Below are 21437 nucleotides of genomic sequence, written 5' to 3'. Positions count from 1 at the left end.
ATCGTAATATAAATAAGGACATATATAAGTGAATACGAAGAGACATTCTCCACTAAATATGCTGTAGTTGGGTAGCCTGTGTAATTGGCGGGAAAATTGATACGCGCGCGCGTCAATCACTTGACCGTGCGTACCTGGGCCCGATATTCTTCGAGTTTAGTTTCTGCAAGTTTGAAGAGTCTGAAGAAGTATTGGGAGAAAAAGTATTTTATTAGTCTTCTTTATTTATATCAAGAATATTATAAAGCTAAAAGACTTTGCTTTGTGGCCTTCACTCTTTAGGTAAGTTTCTCTTTATATTTGCGACTGTTTTGCGGTTGTTGTTTGCTCCTGTCATTATTCATTCTTTAGGAAGTAAGCCGATCGAGCGGTGATGTCTTTAATTAAACAAGGACTCAATTTTTTTAAACTTTAGGGCGAAATGTTTGTCCTTTCTTTTAACTAGTCGCTAACAAAATCTAGTATAAAGAAAACACTACTTTGAGTTTATTCTTGAGCTGTCACGCGTTATTTCCTCAAATACTTAAGCGGAACAAGATGAACCTTTGTGAACCTTCACAAGTGTGAATTTTATAACTTACCTGGACTATGAATTGAATGAGGCAAGCCCACAAAGAAAATATTTCCTTTATGTGAGGATTACTAGTGCAGGTGTTGTGAGAGTTGGAAGTACAGCCAGTAATTCTCACATGATCTCTGATTGTTTCAACTAATGTGCATTGATACCCCACTGCAGTGAAAGAATGAAGAAACAAAACATGCACATGTGCTGCCTACAGTTATATAAAGCAGGCAGGGATTGGGAAAATATGAGAGAAGGTTTAGGAGAAGTATGATGTACAGTATGCACCCTTCTAAATTGTCTTGAATGTGAAAAACAAAAGAAATGCAACAAATTCCATCGAGAAAAAGTGAATTTTTTTGTATCTTGTTGTTAGCCTTGCATCCACAATATATGTTTAAGGCTGCGTTCATAATGTATGACAGAGGGGGGGCAGGCGAAATTTAGGGGGGTTGGAAAGTACGAGAGATTGCTTGGCAGGGGGATATTTTTTATTTGGGGGACTTCAAGGGGGGTCTTAAGAATTTTTTTGTCATTTAAAGATTTCACCTGCCCCTCCCCTTTGCCATACATTATGAATGCAGCCTAAGAAGGGTCCATTAGCAGAGTGATTCTCAACACTGTTCAAGTATTTTGCCAATCCCCAATAACTAATATTAGAATGGTCATTATTTTGGATACAAATGATGAAATAGGAAGTGAGAGCATGTGATGCTCTCATTTATGGAAGTTATTTTATAAAGTGTCTGTAATATTGGGTTTATAATTTGATAAGCAGATTAATGTATGATATAAAATATCATGAAGACAAATGCAAGTGTCTACTGATGGGTGCCCTTTTGTAAAGCAGTTTTTGTAACACTTTGAAAAGCTCAGTGCCATATGCATACCTTGCAGGGACCATGCTGTTTTCTAGAATTTTGATTGTCTGATTTTTTTCTTGTGAAATGTGATTGATCTAGCATACTTATGCAGAGCATCAACCTTGGAGGTGAATGTGTCCACACAATGTTTATTCCTTTTTCAAGTATTTAATTGTTTGGAGAGTAAATTCTTGTTCAGTGTGATTGGTCTGGCATATACTTTGCTGTGTCAAGACCCCGTACGTGCGGTGAGCTTTTCACAGTCAAACCAAAATTGCTCTAAATCCAGTGTCTATAAATGCAGTGACTGCATAGTGTCTCTTGGTTTCTTTTCAAAGTCATATTTATTTGTTCCTGGGCGACCCAAAACTTCCACTTTACTATCCATATGTCTTTCAAGGAAAAATATGAAACTGCAAAAATATAAAATGCTAACAAAGAATAAGGTATTTGTGCAAATGTCAAGGGAATATATGCATATAACTTTATTTGGTTTTTGGTGTCACTTTTAAACCTATATACATGTAACATCAAAAAATCCAAAAGAAAAAAATAAAATAAAATAAAACTAATTATTCAATAAAACACATTACTAGGCATTCTAGAAAATACCAATGACTCCTGATACAGGGGATATGAGTTTCTGATGGAGAGATGATAGAGGTTATTTGAAAGTGATTTTAACCTACAGTACCATATTTCTTTCATTAAAATGTTTTACATTTGCGCAAATAAAAACATAACAACAATAATGTCTTAATGATAGAAAAATTGATAAGATAATAGTAAAAATTGTGGAATTTTAGGTGAGGTAGTTTTAAAAAGCCCAATTCTGCTGCCTCTCTGCAATCCTTGCAATGCTAAAATATAAATCACTTAGTCCTCTCCTTTTTGTTGCATATAAGAAATATAAAAGTTATTTATGGTATTTACTATATATTATATAATTTTAGGATTGTAGACCAAATTGTCCTGGTAGTTCCTAACATAATTTATAGTGCTACTGTATCTAGTCATAAAAAGTTGTGATACAAGTACTGTAGCAAGTTTTTGTTTGCTTATATTAAACAATTAAATCATAGCAGATAAATTATATCTTATTGTATGTACAATATGAACTTTTTGTTGAAGTTGTAATGCAAAAGTTTGACCTTCATGTTATAATTTTTACCAGAACAGGAAAGGTTTCTGAATTTACTCCCCTTTATAATTAAAATAATTATTGTTAGAAGGATCTTACAGCCTACATCACTCTGAATTTCTATAATTCATGAATTAATACACTAAGGATTCAATTCTTCTTGTCTGTTAAGATAAAAGTAATCATGGGCTCTTTCTTTCCTTTCATTATGACAGGCCCTCTTCTCTTGAAAACAAATCTGTCTTGAGTCTGGCAAAGAAGGCACCTGATGATAAAGATGGATGATAAATTCATGTAAGTAAAGGTAGGGGTATAAGATATCAGATAGAGCAATATACACCCTAGCATTATTTTATTTGCTTGAGGCTCTACAAAGAATTCTGATAGCTGCATGAAGTTTGAATAAAGTTATATCCACTGGATAAGAGTATCCAGTATATAGAATCTTTATCCACTTCATCAGTCTTCGTGCCACTGGGCCCTGATAATATTTGAGTTACCTGTATGCATATTCTGATACATTTATTTTTCCTTTGAGGCCAGTTGTCTCAGTTCGGCTTGTTAGGTTGACACTGTTTCCAAACAAACAGTAGCGAGGCTTCTTCTGTCCCACGACACCTGCCACAACCTCACCAGAATGAATCCCAATAGTTATCTTGATAAGAAGAAAAAAGCACATTAATCAATAACAGTATATTATATTACTTTGTTTTTTAAATATTACAGTTTTTAAGTCAATTATTAACTTGTAATTGTGATCCTCTGGCATTTACTCCCTTAACAACATCAATCATGTCCAGTGCAAGTTCTGCTATGTTTACAGCATGCTTTTCACACTTCGTTGGTAACCCACTGACTGCCATATACTTATCTCCAACAGTTTCAACCTGAAAAATGTAGATTTATAGAATTGTGAGAAAATCCGAGTAAATAATATATTTAGATATCATTAGCTTTGTATTAAATAGAGAAGGCCTGCATATGTTTAAATTTTCCCACACTAACCTTGTATACTTCATCATTACCATCAGTAAGACTATCAAATTTAACATATACTTCATTAAGAAGCTCAACAATTTCCATAGGCTCTCTGGTTTCATTGCAGAGTGAGGAGAAATTCACTATACCACTGAACAGGATAGTTACAATCTCATATTTCTTTGCCATAACTGGTTTCCTAAGACGCAGGTCATTTGCCACAGAGGCTGGCAAAATACTGTAGAGAAGCCTGTCAGTAAGTTGCTGCTCACTTTGAAGCTCACGGGATGTCTGTTGTAGTTTGTCAGTTAAGATTTCAAGACGCTGCGAAAGCTTGAACTCAGCATTATGTTGTTCTGATAACAATATCAAGTCCCTTGTTGCATCATGTATAGGGATGTCACTAAGATAGAGACCTAAAAAATGGTTACGATTTCATTATAAAAAAATGTTATTTATGATGCTTTACTGCATGGACTAAAAATTTGTTTATGATGAAGTTGCACAGATGTTCCAAAGCTAGTATGAAAAGTCTAAATCAGATGTCCTTAAGCTAAAACACTGCATAAAATATTTTAGCTTTTCATGGTGGCTTAAATGACACAATAGACCCCTTCTGCAATTTAAATAACTCAGGCATGCTTGAGAAAGTGTACAGGGGAGTTGATCAAGCTGAATAGTTTCCAGGTTTATTTTTAGCCCGTTTGTCCTGGCATATATTTTATTGAAGCTTAGAATCAACAAGCCGTATGCACCACCTAGTGCAGAGAGCCATAAGTAAATAAAGAATCAACAAACCTTTCTCATTCAGACCATCCAGATTGACAACACTAGGAGATGCCAGGTACACAACGCTGTCAGATTCAGGAAGATAAAGCATTTGCCCTCTAAATCTCATGGATGGTGACTCCAGTTTCCCAAAGTCATCTTCTGTAACTGTAGTCAGTGATGCTGAATCCAGCAAGCCCTCCTTTGTCTTCACAATAAATACTTTGTTTATAAAATCTAAAATGTTATTAAATGTCAGCTTTATTGGTGGTCGGATACATTCAAATACATCTTTGAAGTTTGTGCGTCCAACTTTGATGGCTGGTAAAACCCTGCATACAGATATTCCAGATTGGTAGATTACCATGTTGCTATCAAACATGAGATGGAATGGGCATGCTCTGCAAAATGTTGCACTGCTGATTCTGGAGCCTAACGTTATAACACTCAGTTCCTTTTCTCTTAATTGCATTGTTTCATCTTTTGGGAGAATGTAAACAAGATCTTTATCACTTTGAGGCAATACCAAGATTTTTGACCATGGACTGTCTGCACTTATACTTGATAGCACCTTAACATTCACACTGATACCAAAGAGCTTACATGCAGCTGCCTTTATCAGTCCAACGACAAAATACTCTAACCCTGTTCTTTCTGAACTGTAATATATTTCCAGTCTCCTGCCATACTTGCTTTCCTTGGCTCTAAATGAAGGTGATCGCATGCCAGGATAAAGAAGCAGCATTTGCTCATGTAAGCCATCCAGGGAGTTAAAAAAGTCTTTAAGTGTCCCTCCAAGTGTTTGCAACATCAGGTCAAAACCAGATTTTTGACAGTGTTCAAAGAACATCGTCCCAAAATCCTCTAGTATGGAATTTTTTGTCACGCCTATGAAAACAATTTGTGATGGCATTGAACATGATTAGATTCGAGTATGGACTTTAGTGTATTTAAAAAAATGATCTCGTTATCTGAAGATCATTTTAGTCTATAATACCCCAGTTTGGAAAAAAATGTTTTTTTAATGCATCACCTCTACACCTGTGAAGTGTAGAATATAATGGAGTAAAAAAATGACACAAGGTAGTAGCATTCCAAGCTCAAAACTGAATGTCTTTGCCAAAATCCATTTGGTAAATGGATTTATTCTGCAAAGAATGCTCAATATGGCAAAAGCATCAGTATTATCTAAAAGACAGACGTTGACTTTGACATCGTTTTCGAGACTGTATATACTGATGGCAAATTACTATGGAGATGATTTAACGTACAAATATGGTACATTTTAAATTAAGTACGTAATTTTCTCTGTAGACAACAGATCCCGGAGTGGTTGTAGGATCTTATGACAGTAGTAATTTTTTATTTCGACTATCTTAGCCACGAGGTTGCATTAATAACTTACGAGCTTTGCTTTTACCTTTTGGCAATTGCTCAGTCTAAACATTCTCGTTTTAAATCTAAAATTGCGAGCGACAAAAACACAAAATATTTACTCTGGGCTTTCACGTTTGCCGTCTTATGATTTCCAAGTTACCAAATTTATTCCGTGAGTCATAACTCCTGCTGGGAAAAACGTCTCCATTCTTTAAAATAAAATTACACGCCGGATAACAACACTTGTATTAACAACTAACCCGTGCCCACATATCTCAGTTGATTGGCTTCTTACCTAAAACCTCCACCGCTATGGTTAGTAAGTCGGTCGTGTTTTGATCATCATAAATCCTCCGCTCGTTGAACTCGTTCGCTTCACCAAGATCTACGTTTGCTCTTTTTCTACGAATGAGAAAGTACACCATGCATTAGAATAATGTTTTCTTCGAACGGTCAATAAATGAGTTTGCGGCCAACACAGCCTCATCAACTCACAAAATATTTATCCAAGCTTCAAAACCGTAGTCCCGAACAACCAAATCTTGAAGCGCGCGATTTATGTATCCGTACATTTTCAAAAGTGATTTTAAGAAAGAAGGATAACTGATGAAAGGCAGGCTATACAGATAATCCACCGATTATTCCGCTAGTGTGCGATCGTTTCGGCTGCTGTCCGATCGGCACATTAAACGAATGATTGAAATGCTATTTGAAATTCAAAACGACGGTAGTTCTATTTATAAGGCATTGAGTTGCGCCTTTTAATTACATTAACATTGTTATCGTTCCCATTCCCCTATCCAGGATTAAAGAGGTTATCTCGGAAGACTTTCTTCTCTTTTGACTTGTATTGCTTTTATTTCCATATGTGCGCCCGCGTTTTTTCTTATTTCAGGTATTGTTTTCTCGGATTTGGTTTTTTTGGGACATCCTGTCGTTCAGCTGTTGAAAACGATATTGGTGTCGTCAAGGTTCAGTGATTAGATTATTGCTGTAATCTTATCAAAAGTATAAAAGAGCGCCCTCCTCCCCCCCCCCCCCCCCCCCCCCCTACTTTTATTGCCTGGACCTGGGACCAGAAAGTGAATGTTCTGTCTATTTTACATAAGCCAAGAGAGAGAAAGGGATCTTTGTACACAATTTGACCGCGTCTTTTATTTTTAGGAACCACCGACAACACTAGTAGAACAGGCTACATTTGATTCATTCAATATTGGAGCTTTGCATCATGCTGTGGTTTGTTCAGTGGTGTGTTCTCAGGTATGTGTGGCATTACCATATACCTACCATGAATATATTATTTGAATAACTGCACCATACTGTTTTTCTGGCTATTTCAATTCCTTAACGATTTTTTGTACAGAGCAAGCTTTGATATACAAAAAAGGTTTTGCCTCATGGGGAGATCTAGGATTTTGAGTGGTTGGGGTTCACAAAATTAATAAGATGCACCTTTTCAGCAATTTCAAATTGACTGTAGTACAGCCATTTTAATGTATAGACAAACTAATTCCATGCTAGAAGGGGGAATATGCATGGACACACTGTGACCCCTCCTGTATCTGCCACTGGGCCTTTTGCATTTCTTGGTTACCAACATATATGGGTATGGGATTTTAAAGTAATTTTTGGTTGTTAATGTTCATTCTGTAAGCTGCGGATAAAATGTATAATATTATGGATTTACTATGAGAGTAAAACAGTTATCCCATTCATCTTCTGGAATTACAGTAGTATAGATTTCTCCCATTGTCGCTCAAAGCCGGCATCTATAAGTCAATGTACACATAAGTATAGTAAATAAATTTTATTTATCTTTTCAGTAAATACAAATTTTAATATGGTAGTTATGATAGCATTAGATTTTAAGAATGGAAATTAAGTGTATTGTGAGCCTGCCATTTTAGAAAACGTTTCGCAGATGTCTCAAATCATAGTTTTTGCTAATTGCTTCTTAAAGCTATATAAACATATCATAAATGTGATATCTTGGCCAGCCAAGATCTGTTGCATGATTGCAAATTTTAATTTTAAATACATAAGATGATGTTTTGTCTTCAGTCCACTTCTATACCGATGTTTCTTTAAAGCATTCAGAAGAAAATTGTTCTTTCGTTGGTTTTTTAATAAAGTTCCCATTCTTATCGTCATGAAAAAAACTACCACTGTTTGCGGTAACTTCGGGCTTTGGAACTGCTTTACTACTTAGGGTTGGGCTTTTGATGGAATCCGAGTTGCAAATACGCTCTTGGTTTCCTGTCAAAGGTGGAGACCTTTTCCTTAAAACTCTTGGAGATTCAAGCTTTTGCCAAAGAGTGCTTTCATCGCTAGGATAAGTCGTTAATCTTTCCAGGAAGTAACAGGTTCCAGAGATACTATCCATCTTGAACCCATCAGGAAGAGAAGATTTTGGCCTTCGAATGAATTTTAGACCCTTGTCATGGCGAATTAATCTGTTAATGCAAATATAAAATTTAATATTAACTAAATAACGTGCACAATAGTAAGTCAAAAAATAATTTCTCATTTGATGCACCATCACGTGAAGGCAGCCACGACAGGAGACAGGAACAATTGAATCTGGTCTAATGTGATTTACATGATAAAGAATTCAGTTTCCCAGGGGAAGAACGACTCTGTTGTTGTGCCTCCTGTCATGGCTGCCATCACGTGATTGTTGCGTCTCTATTGCGTCTGATCACATCCCTCCCATCATCCCCGATGTTTGCGTTTTTTTAAAATTCAAATCAAAATTTATGCTGTACAAGTTAATGTCGTAAACAACAATAATACGGAGTTTAACAAGATAACTTAGCAACATACTCGTAAGTTGTTGGGCTGATGTTGATTCGACCTGCTTCACTTTCGGATTCCATCTTATTAGCAAGGGTGACATGGTGACCAAACAAACAATACCGTGGCATTTTAGTACCGACCACGCCGGAGAGCACCGATCCTGTATGAATACCTATGCGCATCTAGAATAGAAAAGATGGTCATTGTTTTTACGATCTTTTTTGTTTATGGTATGCATTGATATGATATATTATATCATAATATGTAGTCGACAAGACTTACTTTAAGGGGCAGCCCCTCGGGAGACAATGCATTTTCTAAAAAGTCCATCATTCCCAAGGCCATTTTTGCGACTTTGTACGCATCGTCATCTGTTCCATACAAGCTCTCTACCCCACCTGCAACTACGTAAGCATCGCCTATTGTCTCAACCTAGAGAGAGAGAGAGAGAGAGAGAGAAAGAGTCCCAAAACGACTTGTTATGGAGAATTACTCACTTTATGATAACGCAATTTGGTAGTTTGATTGAACTCTTTCGATGGAATCTGAACGAATGCTTAGGCTCTAATGGCGCGAACAGTTCGTGCATGTGTTGCATGAGCAACGCTCAATCAAACACTTATTTTCACTTTCTGTCCAACTCTACAACTGTGCGCATTCTTACATATCACGTTACAGAAGTAGGTTTCCTTCTAAGACGTTGCGCACAACGAGTTTCATCGTGTGAACACGACCTGCAACGCTGTTGACAGTGCAGTCATGCGACTTTTCTGTCTACCGCTGGCCAGATTCGTTGCTAAGAGACAGACAGACAGACAAACAGAGCAAGAGTATTGACTTTGTAATTTAAAACCGCCAGCTAACTCTTGGAATGAGAGTAATAAGTTTTTCTCTTATTTACTTATTGTTAAATTCTTGTTCTTACCTTGTACAAATCCAGTTCTCCACAGAGCTTATCAAATTTTGTATATAGATGTTCTAACATTTCCACAACATCCATTGCTGTGCATTTACCGCATATAGACGTAAAACCAACAATGTCACTAAATAACATAGTTACATTCTCAATGAAACGAGCAGGGACAGGCTGCTTATCGATAAGTTTGGTCGCCACATCTTGAGGAAATATGGAACTTAATAGATCTTCTGTCTTTTTCTTTTCCTCTTCGAGCTCATTTGAAGCCACTTCCAGTTCTGTTTGCAACTGTTCCATTCTCTTTTTGAGTCCATCTTGTGCCTGAGCCTGCTCGCTAACGAGTATTAGATCCCTTGTAGCATCGTGTATTGGTATGTCACTCAAAAACAAACCACGCCCTTTGAGTTGCTCTAACTTTTTTACGAGAGGCGACGCAAGAAAAAGAACACAGTTCGACTCTGGAAGATGTATCATTTGTCCTTTAAGTTCCATCACTAATTTATCTTTAACGTGTTCAGATTGTGTCTCAGACTTGAGAAGTAACAGAAATGATCCGTTAATCCTGCAGAGTATTGACTCGAAAGTAAATTTTACTTCCGGTCTAACAAGTTCAAAATAAGTCGCCATACTTGTACCATGTAGTACAAGTGAGTGTCCTATCAGTCTTAAAAGTGCAACACCAAGCTGCTGTATTTCCATTTTCTCGTCAAATATTATATGAAAAGGAAATGCACTGCACAACGTTGGCACACTAATTTTTAAATCATTTGGATTCGTCGAATGGGCGTGCTTCTTTACTGCAAAAGACTCTCTTTTTTTCATTATTTCAAATACTGAATGATCCATTTTGCCATTTGAATGATCTTCTACGTCTGTATCCTCTACTAGTGTCATAATTACATTGAGATTAAAAAGTACTTTAGCCGCGCACTTAACAGCACCAACAACACACGATTCCCATCCATGTCTCACGGAATAATAGTGTAACTCTAAACACTGTCCATCATCTTTAACAATGCATTTGAACGAAGGAGGCTTGGCGTCGCGTAGCTCATTCGCCTGAATAAAGATGTCCACAAAGTTATCAAGGTTGTTTAGGAACTCGCACAGTGAGCTCCCCAGGGATTGTAATATCTTTCCTTGGGGCATCTGCAAACATATCATGAAGGCGGCACGTCCAAAGTCCTCTTGAAAATCGTATATGTTTTTGCCTGTGTTGATCAAAACAAACAAAAGCTACGATAAGATAAACTGGCATATATACCATACTGGCAAATATAAATATAATTTCCCATGAATATTGGGGTGAGTTATCCTCGATTGGCTCTTTTAGTAAGCAACGGTTTGTTGAATGTTCTAATATATTTCATGATTCGCCCAAGGGCAGGTGATAATACAATAGGACTCTAGGTCCCCTATATAAATATATAAATATACGGAAGTTTAGGACGCGTCTAGAATATTCAAGTACAGTCATTTTCAATATTAGTTTCTTTACTTTGAGATATCAAACACATCGTGTTTCAGATTTTTTTGAAGTTGGGGTTATTTTTATTCCTTCTTCAGTAAATTAGTAATCCTACGCATATGTTATTCACTATTTCATCGGACCAGCATTATATGATATGAAGCATATATGCATGTAGTTCATCCAACCTATACCTCATAAATAGCTTCATGCCCAAAAGACAAACAGAGAGTATGGAATATTTATTTCAAAATAGAGTTGAGCTTTTAGCCTCTTGTCCTGCCTTCCCTTAGTTGTGTTATTTTATGTCCTCATATACTGGATTTTTTACCACGCAGAGAAACCGTTTGCTTAAAAATCGAAAAGAATTAATACAAAAATATAAAAATATAAGTAAATTCAGTAAAAATATGTGACATCTTTATCTTTGGCATGTTGCATGCAAGATGGTAAACCACAAAATCAGTATAGTTTTTTTAAAATCCCTTCATTTAAATAACGTGTTAAATAGCGATAGTACTTTAATAGAGTGTAGTTCTCTACTTTAAATTCATTTTTTTCTTTTCTTTTTTCTTTGTGTTCTTTTTTCCCTTTATTTTCCATTCTATTGATTTTATGTTCTTTCTTTTCCATTATTTTGTCTGTTGTATTTTTGTTCTTTTCTATTCCCTTTTTCCTTTTCTTTACTTTACTTTTGATTTTTCTTTCCTTTTCCATTATTCCATTTTCTTAGTCAGTATTCTCATTCTACTTTTTCCCCCTTCTATTTCTTTTTTTTTATTTTAATTATTATTATTACGCACTTCCATCCTCTTCTGATGCATTTCCCCCTCGATAAAATAATAACAAACTAGATCAAGTTGTTTGGTTGTGCGACCTGTAAACTAGGCTCGATTCGTCCAGCCGTGGTGGTTAAACCGAGCCTACCTGTAGACTGGAAATCGTCTATCGGCTTTACCACACAGACACGAATTAAGAAGGATCAGATCTTCTAAAACTCTTAATCCTGTGAGTTACAAAAGTCATGCACGTAATAATTGTTTAAGCAGAGATGATCTTTTAGGTATTTTCAAAACGAATTCTCATCACAAACAATCTAATGCGTCAAGCTGGCAACGCTAGAACAATTAGTTTCCAAAGGACCCATAATAGACTATATAGTCAATAAACAAGGCTTTCAGACGATTAGCGTTGTGGTTGAAATGTCGATAATTTTAAGTCTACTTTCCTGTATTGCCATAGATAAAGTGAACAACTTTATAAGGGTTGGTATTTTTCTGGCCGTGCGCACGTAAGCTAGGAAGTTTCCCGACGCGTAATCTTCATTAGTGGATAGCAATGAGGTTAGCCTTGATAATCCTGAGCAAACAATACAGGAATTAAGGAAACCAATGCTCATGCCATACGGCACAGCCTGCTTCTTTTGATACTGAATATTTAACAAAAAACTAATGCTTCTTATATCCATAGTCTGGCATCTTAATAAAATGTTATTGCCAATTTTTTAGAGTTGAATTATTGAGGAAATTGCTTAATCTGTAATATCGAGTGTCCGGTATCAATTAAATGTATTAATTAAACCTCACACCTAAGCACCAACGTTGGTTTGCGGATATTGCGATTGTTATCCAAACTTGCCAAATTAGTTTTTTGTAAAATTGCTTTGGATTGAGTTCTTGGGTCGAAAACTTCATTATACTTTGATGATGATTTCATGTGTGGATTCTTCGATTTCGCTACCGATTTTTCTTTGATGAAGGAAATGATCTAAATTTGTTTACACTATAGTTGACTTATATGAAGTTTGCAGTAATTAACTGCGACTAGACAACAGATAAGAATTGTTATTTTCTTAAATAGTGGGCTTTTCATTGAATGAAAATACGAAATTGTTTTGAATGATAAGGAAAATTGATAAAGAATGACCAAAAGATGTAATCTTTTAATGCTATGATGATATGAAATACAAAAACGACAACCTTTTATATATATATTCCAGACAGTTCCGTCTCATCTGTGCGCAACTATTTGTAATCCATGAAATCAAAGTAAATTCGTAACCATGGCAATTATTTCCGAACCTCAAAACTCTTACTTTGTTTTATTGGGGGTAAAGGATAGAAAGATGTTAATCTTCCGACAAAGTGAGACAGCTTGAATCAAAAGATAGCCACTACCTGGCGAATTTTAAACTTTTTTAGTTTTATTTGCGCAGATGTTTTGGTTTGGAAGATTAAAGGCGGAAGATGCGTTTTTTGTTTTTTGTTTTTTTTTTTTTGCTCTCGGATACATTGATAATAAGTAAATAAATCTGTTGATGATTTGAGATTCTGTAGGTATCTTAATTTCGAAGTTTACGACTGGCGATGAAAAAGTATCCGATGTTCCTATACTGATTCTCATTTCAAAGCTTTCTCTCGAGTTAGTATATAACAAATGTACATTCTAGTTGAATATTGATATCTTTTTGCATTTTCTCATAATCACGGTGGTGTTAAATCAAGAAGCCTTTTAGCCAAAGCAGCATGATATAGTAATCTATACTATAAACCACTAAGTTATGAGAGAAAGATAAGTGAAGATATGCCTCGGCAGGAAAGCCAGAAACAACTACTGACTGTGCAGTTTTTGTAGTAGTCAAAACAGGGAGGTGTGTCAGTTTTATATTTCAATACTTTTACTGTTTTCTCTGACTTGCAGTTTGCCTCGATATTGAATGACCTAAGACGTAGATATTTTTAGATTCTGCTGCTCTTGTTGTGCTATTAGTAAATGAATAAATGAAGATAATATAAAAACAAAGGCATATTTATTTTAAAATAACACCGAACCAAAAACGTCTTTAAAAATAATTGCTACATATTCCTCGTTATAAAACGAAAGCTGACTTATTTATAAAATAAATTCTTGTCCGGAGTGCTTTTTCATATGGTTTGTAAGAATGGACAGGAGGGCTACTTTTCAAGTCAGGGAGGGGGAGGGTGGGGCACGAAGTTGTGACCTTTATTTCCACTTGCAAACATTTGAATTTAAGTTTCTTGATAAAAAAATTGGTCAGATCCGGGAAACATTTACTTGTAGATCTTCACTATTTTTTCAACTAGCAAAGTCAAAAAAGCAATAGCACTTTGCTAGTTGCTAGTGCTTATTTTAAGCCCTGGAGGGAAGCTATGCGACAATCCTTCATGCCATTTTCGTTCGATGAAAAATAACATAGCAAATATTTAGCGGCTGATCTTATATTCTTACGTGAAAATACAAAATAGATTATAGTTTTGACTTTACCTGGCTAAATATCCGAGATCGACAGTAAAAGGAACAAAAACAGGACGATGAAAGAAAAAGGAAAGAAAAGGGAAAGGGAAAGCAAAAAAAAAATTCATCGAAAATAGCTCAGCTCAGTATTCAGTTGAACAAACAAATAAAGTTTACGATAAATCTAGTACTAGTTATGTTGTTATGGATGAAGGAATGAACTCTTGAATACGGAGATGTTGAAGAAATTGATGAATGAATGACTGCTAAATTAGTATTATAGGTATGAAGGAGTGAACGAACGAATGAATGGAGACGAAATCGAGACACTGAAATATGTGTTCGATCCTCGCTGATTTAAATCATTTACTATACAGCTGGATATGGAAATGAAAAAAAAAAAAAATCATCATCACGCCGGTGATTGTTACTATAAAATAAGTCCTACGATCTTAACAACAAATTACCAACCGTGTTTATGTTTTTTGTCTTATTTTCACACTGTGCACCGATAGTGCTTTATTGGATGCTTTCTTACTCTATTTTCTACACAGTTAATCATACCATCATACCCTGCTGCGTTTTTTAATAACCCAATAATGTTGCTTTGCGATCTAAGATTACGCGATATTCTGTGTGCATAGGATCTCTTAGAATATTGGGAAAAAATTGTCAGTTTCAAAGTAGCCAATCATATATTTAAAACACTTATTCTTTTGTTAATAAATTTTAATATAACATCAATTAATTACTCAGTTGAAGTCTGTTCTCTAAACAAAAACACCGCGAGCGGGTATGTTTGTTAATTTACGGCTTTTTCCAGGTGTCTTTCAAAGAGGGAAGTTACGCTTCTAACTTTAAGTTAGCTGGGATTTGAAAAAAAAATCTTGTTTGTTGTCTGCGATTTTAGCTCCAACCACATAACCAAAAGTCTGAAAGCAGTAAAGACGTTTTTGAAAAAATGAAATAAGGCAGAATGGGAAATCCAACCGCGGTAATGTTATTTCAATTTTCCCCATTAATAGCTATCAGCATATCTGTTTTTGTATTGGTTTCTCTTATGCCGACGCTTAAAAAGAAAATCTTGAATAGATAAACAAAAATTGTCTGAAAGAAAGTTTTCTGCATGATGCATGGACTAAGCCCGCCCAAGTTAGACTACGACAAGGGTCAAAGTGATTTCAATTCAACGTGACATGGCTTTAAATTATGTGAAAAAGGGATTTAGATAACCTATTCTAAATCAGACTTCAAGGTTGTCCGATGTCTTTGTTTGCACCTTGATAAATCTAAGCTTTTCCGTGGCTAATCTCACTGTAAAAAGCAATCTTCTCTATCAGTAATCATTTAGTGGCTGTTCAGTATAAATAAATCTCTGGGCTTTTAAACTATTGTCAACTGCTTTTCTATACATGTTGAAAAGTTGCATTGCGTGCTGTCAGGGACGCCGTACAGTTAGTTAGAAAAGCATCTCTGCATAACTACCTGGAACTGAGACCGAAGAACTCATTTTGCAGGTATCCTAGTCTTTTATTTAAACAAATTAGATGTAATGTGTAAACACGGCTCCTACTAAGCCAAAACATTTTGTTGTCGCTATTCACCAACGCAAAGCCGCTATACAGTCCATGAAAGTGCCTATCTTTTCCCAGATTATGCAAAAATCTGAGAATTGTGCTACTCCTACAACGAGGTAATTACTAGATAATAAAAGCAATCCATTGTTATTACAAGAAGTAGTACTAGTGTTCTTGAAATCATAGTATAATTAGATTCTTGATGGCATCGCCCCTTTGGTCACTCAATTAGAAACTGTTTCCGTCGCACCTTCAATGCGTCATACTGTGTATAGATTAATATACATGCATATAGTATTTCGAGAGCTGCTATTAGGCTATCTTGTTAATCCATCCCAAAAGAAGTCGTGGCATGGATTGAGTTTTACTGAAATAAGGGAAAATTGACGTAGATGTATTCTGCCTCAATGTCCAGTTATTTTTTAAACCTTTAAAGCAAGAGACAATGTACTGAACTGATTAAAACATTTCAGTGTCTGGCGCATATCCCACAAGTTCGTCTTCTTCAATCAACCCGGCCATGAAACCTTCATGTTTTAACAAAGTAATAACTGAAATTTTCATATTTTCCTTGACGCCTTAATTTATATCAAAAGCAAAACTGTAATCCAGAATATGTCAAAGAATATGTCAAAAAACCAATCAAGAAATTTCGTTCAAATTTTACTCGGGTATTCCCCTCCGGCGTTTGTCTGTAAGTGCTAGCCGTTATTGGTTAAAAATTACTCTTAGGGCATATATATAACATTATAATTCAATGGCTCAAGGCAAATTTGATCGACAGATTTGTAAAGAAATGCGACGCGCATCAAGATGCCCATCATGATATCTTGCCGACTACCTTTGAAACGCTTAAGTTCTGCAAACGAACCTTGACTTTTGCCGCAAAGAAATCCCAATAGACCGGATGTTCACCTTCAAATTCCCATCCCTTTGATCTTATGACCTATAGATTTGTCTGAATAGTTTGGTAATATATTTCTTTGAATTACGATTAGATACTACTTTCATAAGCAAGATAATTATTTCTGTAGTTGCCATTTAATATGGCTTGCTATATTTTCAAATCCACCTTTTCCAGATGATTTTAGCTCAATCACTTTTTTTCAAAATATTTATTTAAGTTTTATTTTTCCGAATAAATGACTATTAAACCTTGTAAGATGAGCTGGCAGTTTGAAAATCTTTCAACAAACGTTATACATATATCCATAAAATGCCAAAAATACACAAGTGGACACTTTTTGACACTCTCAAATGTACAAGATTAATGGGAGTTTGACTGTTTGTGTACAGAATAAAGTGCGTCTTTAAAACACTCGCCATGAATCATTTACTTTTGTAAAGTTTCTCGAAGCAATCGAAAAGCTATCGTCTGGTAAACAAAACACAAATTCACCCGAGGGAACGCATACTCTATTCAAAACACAGCGTACATTCTCGTTGACCAACCAATTATATTAAAAAGTGAAATTTATCAGTCGCGAGTAGAATACATCCATAATGCCTTCATTTGCGCAGCTAGGATATCACAATAAACATGTTTGTAAATGTTGGTAAATGACAGTTCGTCCAATGGTGCTTATAGTGGAATTAAAAGCTAACAGTCTAAAATGGTTAAATGGAATATGAGTACGGGATGTGTCTATGCAACTTACCAAGTACTTGTGACACAGCATTGATGATTTCGCGCGCAAAGTCAAGGGAATCGCCAAAGTGTGTTTTTGGGTTCGTTACATCATTCGTAGCCTTCTGTTTCGTTTTCTCTTGGATTACTTGTCCAATTTTCGCTCTAACGTAGAAACGTCAAGAGATTAATAATTTGGAACCAGCTGATCGAGAAGATGAACATTTCTATTATTAATCTTTGCAGAGACATCAGTGTATATATAATGTGATGACCGTAACCTTTACTTACCGGGCTTTATTCCATGCGTCTGTTCCATGCTTGTCAATGACAAACTGTCGTAAAACATCGTTTACCCTTTCAAGCTTTAAAAAAAGAAATCGATGAGAGCAGGAACACTTTAGTAATTGAGAAAGGAATGATTTGTGCTTAAAAATACGATATAATCCGTCAAGCAATGTCGTCAATGATGAATGTACGTTAATCTACAATTCAACTCAATTTCCGAAATGTGACCGAACAAAAACTAAAACCTCAAATTACCATGTTCTTTGGAAACCTGTCAAGGGTACTTGGTTTGACTAAGAATGGCACCGCTTGTTGTTTTGAAGGCTTGAACAGAGTAGATATCACACAATTCTTCGTTTCATCAAGTCCTGAAATTTCGGGCCAATATATTTGTACAACAGTTTGAGTCCGTGCTCTGCGTGAACTGTTGTTGTGAGGGATCTCAAGGAATATGTAAATATCTTATTTCCGTCTCATTTGGAATACAATACGGCGATCTCCAACCAATCAAGACACAACTCCTTGCTAGGACATTCTAATATCACTGTTGGAAACTGAAAGTGTGTCGCGTTTCTTGTCATTCGAGTGCAGTAGGATCAAGAAAATAAGTTGTCCTTATAAAAGGATCGAGCGTAATCCATTGTGGAATATAAGTGATTACTAATAAACCTTGGAAAAACTGAGGGGGAAAAACAGGACAAACACTTCAAAATTTGAAGCCTACAATTTCTGTGGCTTCTTTAAATTTTAAAAAACCTTGGTGGCGATAGTTTCATCATAATGAAAACATTTTTGAAGCGAAAAGCAGATATCTTTTATTTCAAAAAAATGAAACGAAGTTCAAACATTTTCAACAAATGCGACTGGAATTTATTTCGAAAATTAAGAAAGATGTGCATTTGTTTTTGCCAAAAAGAGTGTTCCAACATCTTGATTCTTTGATAAATCAAAGCCGTAAATTATGAATTGTATATCTCGGAACTGATGATGGGATATCAGGTCTAGAGGCCATGGGAAATGAAAAGCGTTCCAGTTAATCATTGGAATAGGTTATTCATTACATTCACTTAAGAGACGGATGCTAAATAAAAAAGGCTGTTGCTGAAAGGATAAATATTTTTAAGAATTATTATTATTATGAAGTCATTTTAGAAAAACTCAATTGTATTGAGAAAACATACCTAAATATTATTTGCCGAAGATAAGTTATAGACGAATAAACGTTTAGTTGTTATTTGTAATCATGTTGCGACCTGAATAGCCATGCTCTATTTCTATTGGTCAGTTTATTATTTAATTCAATGGTGTGTGTTCTGTTTTGATTTTCCTTTCCTTCCACTGGCTAATCGTTAATAATACGAGTTGAAAGCTGTTAATATTCAGTATGTAGTTTAATTAGGACGCAATGTGTTCCTGTGTGATAACACTTTAAAATTCATGTCCAATTTACTATTAGAATGGTTATATAATTAAGTGAATCGGTTTTTTTCAGAGGCTGATCTTCGATAGTCGGTCCCAGTGACGGACGGTCTAATCATGGCTTTGGTGGATTCATATCTTAGTGTTATGCAAATACGTGTGGATAAAGCTATCATGATTTTAAAAATTAACACCGGGTGTCATTTTCCGTCAAGAATAGTTTCTTCCACTAATTTGTTTAGGTATTATTCCTTTTTGTCGGATAATTACTTCATCAAGGTAATATCTTTATTAGAAAGGAAATATGTTCACTTGGTACACACTTGCCTATGTGCCGCCTTTCTACACAGAGAACACTTCACACATCATAAACACCAATTGACGACCCCATTACATCTGACAACGTTAGGCAAGTTTTTATTGTACACTCGTTCAGTTGATCTTAGAGGAAAGTTTTATTCGGCTTTAGATTTGCGTCTAATCTTTGTCAAGATTAAGTTTTAAGAACTTTGATAGGCATCACAACCTTGCTATTTGCATTAGTTTACACAGGGTAGATTTTTGGAACTGACGTTAATATTAACACCTAAAGCTTGTACATAGAGTAGATAAAAGCCATTTACATTGTATGCTTTCTTCTGCAAGTTTGACTGAGCATTTCCTTTGTTTCGATGATATTTGATCTTAAAGTTAATTTTGTCAAAGTCGAAGGCTGGATTGCTTGGCCGGACATTGCTTGCTCAGTTACCGTAGAATCGTCATTCTGTCAGACTTTTGACACCAAAGTCACTCACATGCAATTGTTTGGTTACACCAAGTAATAATCTTATCTCATGCGCCCTTTTGCCTGTCCGAAAGTTTGTATCCATCAAATAACAAATGCTCACACTTCATAATAGAATCTTTCTTGTAGAATACACATGAATAATCATGCGCTCGATTCGTTTGACTTCATCGTTCGATTGAGTCGCAAAGAGGTTGACAATTACTACTGTTCCTACTAGCTTCAAGGCGGCGATATATTGAACTCTATCTTATTTCGGTCTGCTATTATCCGCGACACAAACTCTCGAAAATCTTGCTGTTGCTTTCTTCGTCAATCGCAAGATTGTGTGCTACATTGCTTTCTAAAAAGGATATATGTAGGATTGAGTCGGCGTTCGAATCGAGCTTCACGACCCTAGCATTGTTTGATTTTGTATGTTGTTAGTCTTCATTACTTAAGTCACTCTACTTTTGTAGTTCCCTCCTTTGTTCCTAGCAGCTCCAAAAGAGGCTTACTAGAATTTTCCAAACAGCCGCATATTGAACCATAAATCGTAGTAATATTTAAACGGTTTATATCTAGTATAGAATGCTTAAACTAACAAAATCATTACCTGCATGCTGTTAATCACTGCATAGCCAGTCTCAATAAATCTGATTGGGGATTTGGTCTTCTCGTTTGCAGTCTTGTATCCCAAAAAAACCCGATTGCTGGTTGAGACAAACGCTAGAATCAGTATCTAGGCAACACTTACTTAACTTGGCCTATTTGCTGAAATCTAATTAGCTAGATAGTTTTCTTTTTGGGACGTAAATGTCAACACTAATGACAACGTGTTTGATCAAATCACATCGGTTTTGTTTTGGAAGAACTGCATAAGCCCCTCAATGTACGCTCCCCGCTGGGTGCGCAAAGAGCTCATTGGTTTGTTCACGCATCATTAGTGTGAACTCCTGGAGAACCAATATGATCCCAAAACACTGAGAGGAGCTCTGTCGAAATATTAATGACAGTAGTGACGGTAATGGCAATTTAAAGACCTCGGGAAACATCTAGGTGGTAAATTACAAGAACGATTTTCTGGTTACATTACTAAGAAGATTAGCCACTATCTTGCTTCCTTGAGTAGTTTGATTTAACCGATAGTCTGTCGTAAGATTATTATACTGTCAGTATTTTAACGTTCTCAGGCCATTTCCTTACCTTAATTCTCGCTCTTTCCTTTATTCATGTGGTCTTGTGGTTTATGAGATCTTCGCATGAGTCCTGTACATCTTTAAGAATACTGCACTTCCGTTGCTCACTCTCGATTAGTTGTAAGCATCGCCGAGTTCTTACGCCCAAAAAACATCTGTCAACACTTATTGAACCCCTTCCACTCGAACTTCCAAACGTACATAGGTATTACGTGATCAAACTAAAGTGAATAAAACACCTTTTAACTGGGAAACTCCTCTCCAATCATAAATAAACTTCATTCAAAAGCGAATAGGTAAAAGATTCGCACAAACTATGCATAGAATTAAACAGTTGAAAAATGAAAAATATAAAAGCGACAACAAAGACTGTCGACCAATGATTGTCTTGTACGCATTAACCATAGATTAGTAATCATGGTGTCCGCGGCGAGCCGGTG

The 21437-nt window shown here is 35.8% G+C and overlaps 2 protein-coding genes and 1 long non-coding RNA gene across 5 annotated transcripts in view; 1 reads left to right on the top strand and 2 right to left on the bottom strand.

Moving 5' to 3' along the window:
• The first annotated feature begins 182 nt into the window (after positions 1–182).
• LOC116291866 (uncharacterized) overlaps positions 183–21437 on the top strand; it is a 67570-nt gene continuing 46315 nt past the window's right edge. The window contains exons 1-3 of the long non-coding RNA XR_004196617.2: positions 183–282; positions 2782–2860; positions 6854–6949. This is a non-coding gene — a long non-coding RNA (uncharacterized LOC116291866). The remainder of the gene's footprint in view (positions 283–2781; positions 2861–6853; positions 6950–21437) is intronic.
• Positions 1887–6624, bottom strand: LOC116291860 (guanylate cyclase soluble subunit beta-1). Its single transcript, XM_031699079.2, has 7 exons — positions 6185–6624; positions 5985–6091; positions 4343–5200; positions 3572–3960; positions 3313–3453; positions 3067–3221; positions 1887–2831 (listed from the first exon to the last, which is right to left on the bottom strand). Exons 1-7 carry the CDS (start codon positions 6259–6261, stop codon positions 2717–2719), a joined length of 1842 nt encoding a protein of 613 aa, XP_031554939.2. The 5' UTR covers positions 6262–6624; the 3' UTR covers positions 1887–2716.
• Positions 7516–21235, bottom strand: LOC116291859 (guanylate cyclase soluble subunit alpha-2). 3 transcript variants are annotated; one of them, XM_031699077.2, is made up of 8 exons: positions 21005–21235; positions 20415–20511; positions 17620–17693; positions 17360–17493; positions 9411–10612; positions 8768–8917; positions 8513–8667; positions 7516–8142 (listed from the first exon to the last, which is right to left on the bottom strand). In XM_031699077.2, exons 2-8 carry the CDS (start codon positions 20418–20420, stop codon positions 7758–7760), a joined length of 2106 nt encoding a protein of 701 aa, XP_031554937.2. In that variant the 5' UTR covers positions 20421–20511; positions 21005–21235; the 3' UTR covers positions 7516–7757. The 3 variants fall into 3 exon arrangements, with proteins under 3 accessions (XP_031554937.2, XP_031554936.2, XP_031554938.2); XM_031699076.2 differs by lacking the exon at positions 21005–21235 and having other exon boundaries at positions 20415–20677; XM_031699078.2 differs by lacking the exons at positions 20415–20511; positions 21005–21235 and adding an exon at positions 17872–18249.

Source organism: Actinia tenebrosa, unplaced genomic scaffold (assembly GCF_029948245.1).
Source record: "Actinia tenebrosa isolate PJP-AT-01 unplaced genomic scaffold, QUT_ActTen_1.0 PGA_scaffold6__47_contigs__length_16458017, whole genome shotgun sequence".
Classification (NCBI taxonomy): Eukaryota; Metazoa; Cnidaria; class Anthozoa; order Actiniaria; family Actiniidae; genus Actinia; species Actinia tenebrosa.
The sequence above is the reverse complement of the archived record's forward strand: the minus strand, read 5'-3'. Positions and strand labels throughout refer to the sequence as shown.